The 13415-nt window shown below is 38.5% G+C and overlaps 1 protein-coding gene across 1 annotated transcript in view; it reads left to right on the top strand.

Annotated features, from left to right (window-relative positions):
• Positions 3138-13415, top strand: part of LOC109821053 — a 23200-nt gene continuing 12922 nt past the window's right edge. The window contains exons 1-4 of the mRNA XM_020387247.1: positions 3138-3248; positions 8885-9022; positions 9577-9690; positions 9850-10046. Coding sequence (XP_020242836.1) covers positions 3138-3248; positions 8885-9022; positions 9577-9690; positions 9850-10046 — 560 coding nt within the window. The remainder of the gene's footprint in view (positions 3249-8884; positions 9023-9576; positions 9691-9849; positions 10047-13415) is intronic.

Below are 13415 nucleotides of genomic sequence, written 5' to 3'. Positions count from 1 at the left end.
AACCTCATTGTCACATTGAATTTCAGTTTAAAAAAGGATAATGAAGAAGTTACCATTGGGAAAGCTACTTTCTCACCCATGGACACCATGAAAATGAGACGTTTTTTTTTGTTGTTAATGCATATATAATTAACAACAGGATTTAGGGGTAATTTTAAATAGGTTAGGGTCCCTTGATCTCATTTGATGCTTGATCTCCTAATAGGAAGAGAGTCCTACACATGTGCAATACATTAGAGGACTAGAGTTGGTTTTCTGATGATTTTTTTGATGATCAAGTTAGTTATGATGATTTAAAGGGGACAAAAGAAATGATATAGTTCTCTAAGCATGCAAAAATTGCGTACCTTTAGTCAGTAGGCAATGTGACAATATCAAACACTTTGAGTACAGCCTACATCTTCCACTCCACACTTTTCTCCACCGCATCTTCAAAACCCTAGGAGTTTTGCTATCGCAGATGAAGCCAAAGTCCATAGTTACCATTGTGGGGTTCTTGGTCATCTATGACCGACTAGGGTTGAACTGACTCTGAGAGTTCTCGGTCATATCATCAATGTAAAGGTGAATTAGCAAGAGAGCCATTACTATCTACAACTATTGGATGACTATAAACTCATCTCCAATGCCCTGAATCTAATAAGGACTGGAAAGAGAGATTTGTGTGGGTCTTTATAGCTGATGCTATCTTAACTTGCCCCTCATTGCTTGAAATCAATAAGGACATACTTGTTAGCCCTTTTGTTTTGATGATGATTTACAACCACCATTATCGGTACTAATTGCTTGTTGGATGATATTATAGTTAATATGAATATCAAGCTTGTTAGTACCATAAATGGAGGATTGAATGAAATATGAGCTACAACGTCAATATCTATATGAGGTGGAGGCAATGTGATGAAGCAAATGTTAATCAAGAATAACATATACAAGTGGAAGCTTCATTAAATCAAAGCAATATCGAGACTCAAACAAATGTAATTCTATGTGAGGATATTTGCTATTTTTCTTTTCTCTCTAGTGCTAGAATGTAAGCAATTAGTTGTAGATTTTATTTGAAGCTATTGGGATATAACACACACACATTTGGGTTTTAATGTGATTTTGACAAAATATTGAGATATTAGTTTATAGACTTAAAACATCTTTTATTTAAGTCTATAAAATCATTTGAAAATGTTTCAAATCTTTGTTTAACTCATTTGTTCCAAAACTAAGAAATTTATGTACATGTTTTACATGTTTTTTCAAAACTAAGAGATTTTACAAACGGGGAATCATATTTGTAAACTTTCTTTTGGAACATGCTCAATTATATGTTTATAAACTATTCCCCAAATTTTATAATTTTTGGAATTTATTTGATATTTTAAATATGGTTTAAAGTTGAGTTTTTCTGTGCACTTCAGATCTGTGTACGTTTAGTTGACTCATGAGTTGACTCACGAAGTGCAGTGGAGTTATGATTTTTCTTCTGCTGAGTCAACTCATATAAGTCGACTCATAAGTCGACCTATAAGTCGACTCATCAGAGAGTCGTTGTACAGTAACGGCTAGTTTTCTGTTTTGTTTGTTTATGGCTTTTGGTCCTTTTACAAGGTTTTTGGCTTCTTCTTTCAACTCCCTATATATATCTAACTACCCCATTTATTTAAGAACTAACTTTGCAAGAGAAAATTAATTATGGTTAATTCATGTGTTTAAAAGCTTCAACTTTCAAATCCTCAATTCCCTGTTTTTGCACCTACACATCCCACACCCAAAGCTTCAAGTGCAATCTCTCTCCTTGCTATAGGACTGCTGTATAGAGAGCTCTTCTTCTATTACTGCTGATAGTGTGGTGATCTCAGAGATCAACTGTGTTGGTGTGAGATCTCGCGGAGATCGTTGTGTAGAAGAAGTTCTGGCTTTCAAACCGGGTTGTGTAGTGGATTCTCCTCGAGAGTGGGAAGCGGGGACGTAGGCTAGAGAGCCAAACCTTGTGAATACATCGTGCGTCATTTGGATAACGATTTCTATCTCAACCTTTCTTTTATTCAACATTTTAAATTTGTTGTGATTGCTTGCCTTTAATTTTTATTGCACTATTATTGCTTTCAGACCTTAATCACCCCCCCTCTCTACGGTCCAACAATTGGTATCAGAGCTTGGTCTCTATACTTGTTTTTTTGTCTAACCACCTTAGAGAAAAGATCTTATGGAGGCTTTAATGAATGTGCATATGTTAGAGGGACAACCCACCATTAGACCCCCATTTTTCACCGGTAGCAACTTTACATATTGGAAAGCTAGAATGAGAAGCTATCTTCGTTGCATTGATCTTGACATCCTAGATATTATTGAAAAGAAATATGTAGAAAAGTCTAAAACTAGCTCAATAACCGATGGTGAGAGTCTCCAAGCTAATCTTAATGTTAAGACCATGAATGCCTTAATTTGTGGCCTCACACCAAATGAATATAATAGGGTTTCTACTTGTTTTACCGCTCACGAAATTTGGACCAAACTTTGTATCACACATGAGGGAACCCCTCAAGTTAAGGAATCAAAAATTAGTGGGCTCATGCATGATTATGAATTGTTTAAAATGCTTCCTAATGAATCCAGTGATACTATATTCTCTCGATTCACTAATATTATCAATGAATTGCATTGCTTAGATAAGAAGTTGCTAACCCAAGAGATGAACTACAAGATTCTTCGATCATTGTCTCCAGTGTGGGAACCCAAAGCTACGGCCATAGAGGAAGCTCACGATCTCACCACACTAACCCTTGATTGTCTCATTAGCAAGCTCAAAGTCTACGAGAAGAAGATCAAAGAGAAGGAAGTAGAGGAAGTGCCCCCACGGGCAATTGAGGAACCATCCCACAAAGTGAAGACCGTTGCTCTCAAAGGAGCTATCGATAACTCCTCCTCCTCGGATAGTAAAACCGATGTTTCTAGAGAAGTGGCTCACCTCTCTAGAAGGATTTCTAAACTAATAAAATTAAACAAGAATTTTAATAACCAATCTAACAACAAGTTTTCTTCTTGTATAGGAAAATACTTTGAGTGCAATGAACCACGTCATCTTGCCAAGGATTGCCCAAAGATCAAAAAAAAAATATTTGAAGTACAAGAAAAAGAAGGCGATGTATGCCGGATGGGATGAATTTGAACCAAGCGATTCAGATAGCGATGAGGAAGGAGCAAAGTTTGCTCTTCATGACCATAACATTTGCTTTATGGCCGATGAAGATGAGGTAATTATATCCGACTCCGAAAGTGAATCTTTTTATATGCAATGTGATCTAGCTACCGCATTAGAAGAATTAAATGTTGAATTTAAAAGAATAGCTAAAGAATACTCTTCATTTAAAAATCGCATGCTTCCATGGTTGAGCAATTACAATCCTCTCTTGCTCAAAAAGATGAATTGATAGGAGACCTTGATTTTGAAAACAAACAATTAAGATCTAAAATTAAAAGACTAGAGATTGCTAACAGTAGAATTAAACCCACTCATGCATACTTTAATCATCATCGTTTTCAAAGAAATGAACATCATAGATCACCACTCATGCATACTTTAATCATCATCGTTTTCAAAGAAATGAACATCATAGATCATATGTTTCTACACATAAGAAACACTTTGTATGCACATATTGCATGAAGCATGGTCACATATCCACCCATTGTAGAATTAAAAATAATGTGGATTATTATGATATGGCATGGGTACCCAAAGGTACCAAATACACTAACTCCCAAGGACCCAAGATTTGGGTACCTAAAGTTTCTACGTCATCTTATGTAGGGAACATCACAAACACGATGTAAAGGGATGTGGTACCTTAATAGTGGTTACTCACATCACATGACGGGCAACAAAGAGCTATTTGTAACCCTATCAAGGATTGAGAAAGGTAAAATTATTGGCATTGGTAATATTGGTAAGATACCTTCTCTCGTTATAGAAGATATTTATTTGGTTAGAGGCTTAAATCATAATCTTCTTAGTATTAGCCAATTAAGTGATAAATGTTTTGATATCTCTTTTAAACCGGATAAGTGCATTATTAGCATGAATAGAAAAATTATTTTTGTTGCTAATAGAAAATCTAATGTATATATTTTTGAGATGAACGAATTAGCCAATTAAGATGTGAAGTGCCTTGTGGCAATTGATGAGAATCCTTGGATATGGCATAAAAGATTTGGTCATGCCAACATGGAATTGATATCCAAGCTATCCAAAAGGAGTCTTGTAAAGGGGTTACCAAACTTACATTTCATCAATGATACCGTTTGTGAAGCTTATGCTAAAGGTAAACAAACCAAATCTACCTTCAAATCCATCAATGAGGTATCAACTTCTAAACCCCTGCAATTATTACATCTTGATCTATTTGGTCCTATGCGTGTTACCTCTCTAGGAGGAAAACACTATGTGTTTGTTATTGTTGATGATTTTTCTCGCTTTACATGGACAATCTTTCTTAAAAATAAAAATGAATGTTTTGAAGAATTTTCCTTTTTAGTAAAAAGAATAGAAAATGAAAAAGATTTGAAAGTTGTTAAAATTAGAAGTGATCATGGTGGTGAATTTCAAAATAACTTTTTTAATAATTTTTATACACATCATGGTATAACTCATGAATTTTCCACCCCAAGAACACCACAATAAAATTGTGTTGTTGAACGAAAAAATCATACAATACAAGAGATGGCATGTACTATGTTAAATTCTTTTGATTTGCCTAAGTACTTTTGGACGGAAGCCGTCAATACAGCTTGCCATGTTTTAAACCGTGTTTTGATTAGACCTAAGCTCAAGAAAACTCCTTATAGACTATTTTATGGCAAAACTCCGTCTATTGGGTATTTTTGTATCTTTGGTTGTAAATGTTTTATTTTAAATACAAAAGATCACCATGATAAATTTGATTCTAAAATTGATGTTGACATTTTCCTAGGATATGCACCTAGAAGTAAGGCTTATAGAGTCTTCAACGAAAAAACACTTGTTGTTGAAGAATCTATAAACGTTACTTTTGATGAGACTAATATTAGTTTACAAGATAGTTTACCTAGGAATAATGATGATGATGATTTTGTGGGAGGATTGGAAGGCTTGCAATTAAATAAAACACCCTCAATAGATACACAAAAGGATGTGTAAAGCATCAACACTCATGAGCTAGAAGAACTTCCCAAAGTATGGAAATTCGCATCAAATCATCCAAAGGAGCAAATTATAGGGAGTCCTTCACAAGGGGTTCTAACTCGCTCAAAGGTCTTGAGTGAATGTGGTAATATGACTTTCTTATCTCAAATAGAACCTAAAAAGATTAATGATGCTTTAAAAGATGAGTTTTGGCTATGCATGATGAACTAAACAATTTTTAAAGAAATAATGTTTAGAAATTAGTTCCTAGACCTAACAATGTTAGTGTGATTGGAACTAAATGGGTTTTCAGAAATAAACTTGATGAATATGGCATAGTAACAAGAAATAAAGCTTGTTTAGTTGCCCAATGATACAATCAAGAGGAGGGCATAGACTATAATGAAACATTTGCACCGGTTGCAAGGTTAGAATCTATTAGAATGTTTTTGGCTTTTGCAAGCTTTAAGAATTTCAAATTATTTCAAAAGGATGTTAAAAGTGTCTTTTTAAATGGTTTTATAGAAGAGGAAGTTTATGTTGAGCAAGCCCCCGGTTTTGTGGATCATTCATTTCCTAATCATTTTTACCGGATTCAAAAAGCTTTATATGGGTTATAACAAACTCCTAGAGCTTGGTATGCTCGCATCTCTAGTTTTCTTATTGAAAATGTTTTTTCTAAAGGGAAGATTGATAACACACTTTTTGTAAAAAAAAAGAAAAATGATTTTATTTTAGTTCAAATATATGTTGATGATATCATTTTTGGTGCTACTAATAAAACTTTACACAAAGAATTTTCTAAAGTTATGTAATATCACTTTGAGATGAGCATGATGGGAGAGCTCACATTCTTTCTTGGGCTCCAAGTCAAGCAAACTAAGGATGAGATTCTTGTTTCACAAAGCAAGTATACTAGAGAATTGGTGAAGAAGTTTGGATTGGAGACCTCTAAGCATGCACCAACTCCCATGAGTACAAGTATCAAGCTTGATGCAGATGATAGTGGTGAGGATATAGATCAAAAATTATACCGAGGTATGATAGGTAGTCTTCTTTACCTTACCGCTAGTAGACCCGATATCATGTTTAGTGTGTATGCATGTGTATGTTTTCAAACTTCTCCTAAAACATCTCATTTGATTGTGGTTAAAAGAATTATCAAATATACCAATGGAACAATTGATCTTTATTTATTTTATCCTAAAAGCACCTCTTTTGATCTTTATAGTTTTTGTGATGCCGACTTTGCCGGTTGTAAGATAGATCGCAAAAGTACGAGTGGTACATGTCAATTTTTGAATAACTTCCTTGTCTCTTGGGCTTCCAAGAAATAAAATTGTGTTGCCCTGTCCACTACGGAAGCAGAATATATTACCGTCAGCTTATGTTGTGCCCAACTTTTATGGATGCAACAAAGTTTAGTTGATTATGATTTGTATTTTCAAAATACAAAAAAATTTTGTGATAACACTAGTGCCATAAACATTTCCAAAAATTCCGTTTTGCACTCAAGAACTAAGCATATTGATGTACGCCATCATTTCTTACGTAACCATGTGGAGCAGAAAGATGTATCCCTTATTCATATTGATACTAAATCTCAATTAGTGGACATCTTTACTAAGCCTCTTAGTAAAGAAGATTTTTATCGCATAAGAAATGGTTTGGGCCTATGCATTATTTGAAAATTTTTCTTTGCTTGTTTGTTTGCTTGGTTACATAGTATATGCCTCATTTTTATAACATGCTTAAGCACATACAAATTTCCAAGAGGAGTGTGTGGGAGGACCGGGGTTGATTCCAAGAGGAGTGGGTTGGTAGTAATGCTGGTAGGGGTCGTAAATCCAAACATTTGAAGAAGGTGATACGGTGAGACCAACACTTGAGGTACATTTTATAAATTTAAGTATGTTTCTCATTTTATATTTCCCTTTTTGATGGTGACAAAGGGGGAGAGAAATCTCCTCACTTGTGCACATAGTAAGGGGGAGCTCATAGATAGGGGGAGCACCTATCTGTAAGCTATATTTATTTCGTTCAAATATAATGGTTGGTTGTCATCATCAAAAAGGAGGAGATTGTTAGGCCTTTTGTTTTGATGATGATTTATAACCACCATTATCGGTACTAATTGCTTGTTGGATGATATTATAGTTAATATAAATATCAAGATTGTTAGTACCATAAATGGAGGATTGGATAGAATATGAGCTACAACGTTAATATCTATTGTAGGTGGAGGCAATGTGATGAAGCAAATGTTAATCAAGAACAACATATACAAGTGGAAGCTTCATCAACTCAAAGCAATATCGAGACTCAAAGAAATGCAATTCTATGTGAGGATATTTGCTATTTTTTTCCTCTCTAGTGCTATAATGTAGGCAAGTAGTTATAGATTTTATTTGAAGCTATTGGGATATAACACATACACATTTGTGTTTTAATGTGATTTTGACAAAATACTAAGATATTAGTTTATAGACTTAAAACATCTTTTATTTAAATCTATAAAATCATTTGAAAATATTTCAAATCTTTGTTTAACTCATTTGTTCCAAAACTAAGAAATTTATGTACATGTTTTACATGTTTTTTCAAAACTAAGAGATTTCACAAACGGGGAATCATATTTGGTAACTTTCTTTTGGAACATGCTCAATTATACGTTTATAAACTATTCCCCAAATTTTATAATTTTTGGAATTTATTTGATATTTTAAATATGGTTTAAAGTTGAGTTTTTCTGTGCACTTCAGATCTGTGCACGTTTAGTCGAATCATTAGTCGATTCATGAGTCGACTCATAAGTCGACTCACGAAGTGCAGCGGAGTTGTAATTTTTCTTCTGCTAAGTCGACTCATATAAGTCGACTCATAAGTAAACCCATAAGTCGACTCATCAGAGAGTTGTTGCACAGTAACAACTAGTTTTCTGTTTTGTTTGTTTATGGCTTTTTGGTCCTTTTACAAGGGTTTTTGGCTTCTTCTTTCAACTCCCTATATATATCCAACTACCCCTTTATTTAAGAACTAACTTTGCAAGAGAAAATTTATTGTGGTTAATTCTTGTGTTTAAAAGCTTCAACTTTCAAATCCTCAATTCCCTATTTTTGCACCTACACATCCCATACCCAAAGCTTTAAGTGCAATCTCTCTCCTTGCCATAGGACTGCTGTATAGAGAGAGCTCTTCTTCTGTTACTGCTGATATGTGGTGATCTCGTGGAGATCAATTTTGTTGGTGTGAGATCTCGTGAAGATCATTGTGTAGAAGAAGTTTCGGCTTTCAAACCAGGTTGTGTAGTGAATTCTCCTCGAGAGTGGGGAACAGGGACATAGGCTAGAGAGCCGAACCTCGTGAACACATCGCACGTCATTTGGATAACGATTTCTATCTTAACCTTTCTTTTATTCAGGATTTTAAATTTGTGGTGATTGCTTGCCTTTAATTTTTATTGTACTATTATTGCCTTCAGACCCTAATCACTCCCCCTCCCACCCCCCTCCCCTCTAGGGTCCAACAATACTGTAGTAGTGTTGGTGCTACAACTCGATGACCTCGAGACATCCCTGGTGGCCCCTCTAGCTTGATCTCAAAAGGGCCATCTACGAGGCCCAGAAGCATCATCGCTCTGACTTGGCTCCTGAGGAGGCCTAGGAGATAGAGGCCAATGTGGCCGAGGTCACAGGTCGATTGGCTGGGTCAAGCTCTGCCACTGTTCAGGCTGAGAGGTCTGAGAAGAAGAGGAGGAGACCGAGGAAGGTGGGCAACCAAGGCCCCTCTGAAAGTGCTGAAGCTTTGAGAGAGAAGGTTGGAGTTATGATGAAGATGGAAACATCGTCTTCTACACAGAGGGGTGTGGCGAGTCAACTGTCAGGCTAGACCCCACTCCCCTAGGAAGCTTTAGAAGGTGACACTTCTGCTGTCCCTATCCAAGAGGATTCTCTAGCCATGCCTTTAGACATTGTCATTATCAATGATGAGCCCCCTACAAGAGAAAAAGGGAACTCAGATCATTATAGACAAGCCTGAAGGGGATCAAGCTCAAGCTAAGAAGGAAAAAACTCCTGTCGTGCTGACCTAGTCGGTTCACCAACAAGGCAAAGTGTCGGCCACTGAGGAGGCACCTCTGCCGAGGGGGATAGCATTTTGGGTGGCCTTTCCCCCACTGCATTAAAGAGCTTACACCAAAAGTGTGGGGGGAGCTGAGAAAACTATTAATGAGGATGCATGAAGTTGGCCCTAGATATGATAGAGAGCCGTCAGAGGAGAATCAGTTCGTCCCTAGGTGAAATATTGACAAGAGGGGGTTAGCCTTGGAATCCAGGATGACCCAAGCTAGAGCCTTAGATCAGTTCTTTCTACCTAAGGATAATAAGATCATCTCTGCTATGTTCGATTGTGGTCTCTGGCAGAACCTGAGGAGTTATTTAGTTCGAGGAGCTTTGGTGGAGCAAAAGGTATTCGCGTGCTTAGAGGATATCTGGGAGATCTACTTCAAGCTCCCAGAGAAACTAGAAGCTGAGAAGGTAGCTTGGGAGGCTGCTAACCTAAAATTGACTACCAAGGAAGATGAATTAGCCTGCTGGAAGAGAGACTAAAACAAACTAAAGCAGGAAGTTGAGATCTAGGATGGAAAGTTAAAGGGCTTGATGAATTCAAATAGCCAAAATTCTTCCCAAATAAAGAAGCTACAAGAAGACCTCGATCACCTAAAGCACGAGCTTCATATGCGAGATGACACTATAAGGTATCTGAAGGAAGAGATCAAGGTTGAGAGGCAGAAGAGTGCTAATGCTTTTGAGCAGGCTCGTCTGGCTTGTTTAAATGTTAAGGCCCTACAAAACCGGTTAGAGGAGGAGGAGCTCACTCATGAGAAGTTGAGGTAAGAGGCCACCTGAGCTGCATTGGGGGTCGAGCAATAACACAAGTCACATCTTGCCAAGATACATGCATTGTAGGGTCACCTCAACCACTTGGAGTCCAAAGCCTACCGGTTTGAGATCATTAAAAATTATCACAACGGTACTCTGTAATGTAGGTTTTACTATATAAAGATGTAGCTTCCGGTCGACCACAAGATCAATCCTAAGTAGTTCTACTAACCCCCTTGATTGGCTAATTGCCTTAGCACTCTGTAGGAGATAGAGAGGAGAGGAGTGGGGCTTGTGCTTGATGTGAGAACGGGGATGAAGATTATGAAGAGTCGGCTCATGTAACAGGCGAGGACTCGGCCCATGATAGTTGGGTGAGCCAGCCCAAAGAGGAAGTGGACAAAGAGGTCAAGTCCGAGCCTCGATCGTCTCCTCCACTGACTTTTACTGCTGTTACCCCTCTAGTCTCAAGTTTTGCTCCAGCTCCCAGAGTCGCTCTAGCTTCAAGTTCGCACTCGCTATAGGTTTGACCCCTTAGGGGTTCATATGTATTTTGCCTCATTTTTGCTTTTATAAATGCTTTCGTATTGTAAGAATTTTGAATATATAGATGAAAAAAGGTTCACCTTTGTCAATTAGAATTATTTTTTCACCTTTATGATTGTGTTCTCATATGTTTAAGTATTCGTAATTTTCTTTGACCATGTATAAGTTCGTCTTTAAATTTTGGAGGCATTTTGAGTGGACGCTAACACTTTGAGAAACTCTTAAGTCGAGGTGATTAGGCTTCATGCCTTAGTTTTATTCCAAAAACGTACCAAGGTCTTATGAGTTGGAGTCGACCGAGTTGATGACCTGGTCTCGGTAATTTATCGTCTTATTCCAGAAGCGCTTGACGAAGTTGTTGACCGATTCTCCGTCCCTCTGCTTCATATCGAAGAGTGTTTCGATTGACAACTCCTTATCATCATCGAAGAAATTGGTGAGAAACATGCTCTCCATATCCTCCTAGCTGTTGGTAGTTCCTGGCTTGAGATGGCGGTACCAATCAAAGGCAGCTCCATGAAAGGTGCCAACGAATGACCGAACCATTGGAGGTTCATTTCTAGAGATCACGCCTAGGTGGGACTTGAGATAAATCAGGTGCTGAGTGGGTGAACCTTTTCCATCAAACGGTGTGAAGTTAATTATATTGAACTTCGTCGGATATGGAATTGACTCCCATTCTATTGGGTATGGACACGGGATGTCAGTCTTCTTCACCTCTTGAGTAGACATCAAGGTGTTGCTTTTACTCTCGAGGTCCTTCATCTTCTTATCCTCATCCGTATTTTTCTTTAGGGATTGCTGAGGAGGTTAAGGAGGCTCAATTAGACTACCCTTAATGTTATTATTATCGATTGGACCACCCCTATCATTTTTGTCATCAAGGGAGGTAACAGCGTTGTGATTTTCCTCCAATTCTGAGTCGCTATCTACAAGATTGGTAGTGTTGCGATGACTGGTCTCAACAAGCTGATTTGATAAGGCCTGAAGCTGTTGGGCATGTAACCCCCTCATCTGTTGCATGGTCAACTCTATTTCGGCTTTAAATTCTTCTTTCTGCTTACCCAAAGCTTCTTGAAGCATTTGAGCCATTTATTCAGTAGTGACCATGAACGCTTCTCAAGTTCGTACCATGTTAGAGACTATATTGTCAAAAGAAATCACAGAGAAAGTGTTTGATGCTTCATCATCTAAGGATTATCCTTTATTTGGCCTCGGTCTGATGGTCCCCGACTGTAGCCAAGTGAGACGCTGGGACACCCTTAGAAAAGAATCGGGAATGGAACACCGTGTTGAATTTCCTTTATTGACCATGTCGATGGTGACTTCTAAGTGTTCGTTATCCTGAATGACCAATCTCCTTTTGCGGAAGCATCTTGATTTAGATTTGGGTGCTTCAATGGAAGGTTTTTCAAATACTGAGACCCTTCGTGGAGCGGTCGTAGGCCAGTTACATTCTGAGAATACTGTCCTAATAAGCCTCTCACAAATATATTGAGAGTTCAATTCTGGGATACTTCTCTTTTGAGATTTGTTCGTACCCTAGCCCGATAGTACAACTCATCGGCGTTGTGGGCAGAGGAACCTATCGGCTGTCGGTTTGAATCTCTAGGTATAACACTGTCGTCTGACGAACATATTTTCTTCTAGAGGGATAACCCCTTGTTAGCGTTCTTGGGAGTCACACGTTTGGAACCATGCCTTTGTAAGGGTGGGACCTTAACGGGCTCCTGGTCTTTCGCACGCACCCCCAAGCGGGCGGTTATAGGAATCGACTTGATAAGAGGGCGTGTACAACCCCTAGTCTGAAGAGTCGGTCGGGATTTGTTCACCAGACCTAAGTGTGCTTTAACAGGAGCTTTGCCTTGATCTTTGCATAGAGGACCAAGGCGATCCATAATCATAATCTTAAACTTTGAAAGATCAACGCTATCGTAAGTATTCACCGGAGATACAGAAGTAGACGAAGCGGGAACGGAGGCTGAAGGATGCTTGGAAACACCCACGGGAGCTAGGGCTAGCGCGAGACAGTCTATACTATCGTGGCCATTTGTGAGACAGTCTGAACTGTCTTGGCCAGGTGCGAGACAGTTCAGACTGTCCCGGTGTAGAGAGGCTGATTCGGGGATTGTCCGAGTTGATTTTGGTGTTGTCTTGGACTTCGGTATCTAGACTTGGCGTGATTTTGGCAGTTCTTTGGCTACCTCTTTCTTCTACAATTCCTGCACTTTCTGTATAAGAATTCGTGTATACGCAAGTAGTGTGTGATGTTTCTGGATGTGCTCCTCAAGAGTTGAGCGAGTCCTTTTAACCCGGACCAACTTGTTGGTTGATGGTTTGGAGGAGTAATCATTTACTAGTTGTTGTGGTGGCTTAGTCGCTTGATGCCTCTTAAACTCCAAATCCTCATGATAACGGATCCCGTCAACCAGTTTTAAGGCTTTGGCGAGTTAGAGCATGAGATATTGGCGCCACCTCTGATGAGCCCTCTTCGTCAGAACTAGTGCGCATTCAGCGGACAACTCCTTGACTGAAGAGGAGTTGTTGCGAGTCACATATTTAGCTTTATTGGATGTCGTAGGGGTGTTGTGAGAGGAACCTTCAATAATGATTGGGCGAGAGTTATCACCCTGGGTCTTTAGATCTGAAGACCAGCGAACCTTCTTCAAACAATAGATTTTCTACACTTGTGAGGGGAGGAGGATCTGGAGGAAGAGGATGAGACGTACTCCTCGAATTTTTTTTGGTCGAACTCGTACTCGACCGCTGCATCAACCGGGATCTTGATCCTTGGTTGTGACATGATAGCCTCAGCAGAGAGGCCGTTGGCTCCC

Source organism: Asparagus officinalis, chromosome 8 (genome assembly GCF_001876935.1).
Source record: "Asparagus officinalis chromosome 8, Aspof.V1, whole genome shotgun sequence".
Lineage (NCBI taxonomy): Eukaryota > Viridiplantae > Streptophyta > Magnoliopsida > Asparagales > Asparagaceae > Asparagus > Asparagus officinalis.
This window is presented reverse-complemented; position numbering and strand designations above follow the sequence as displayed.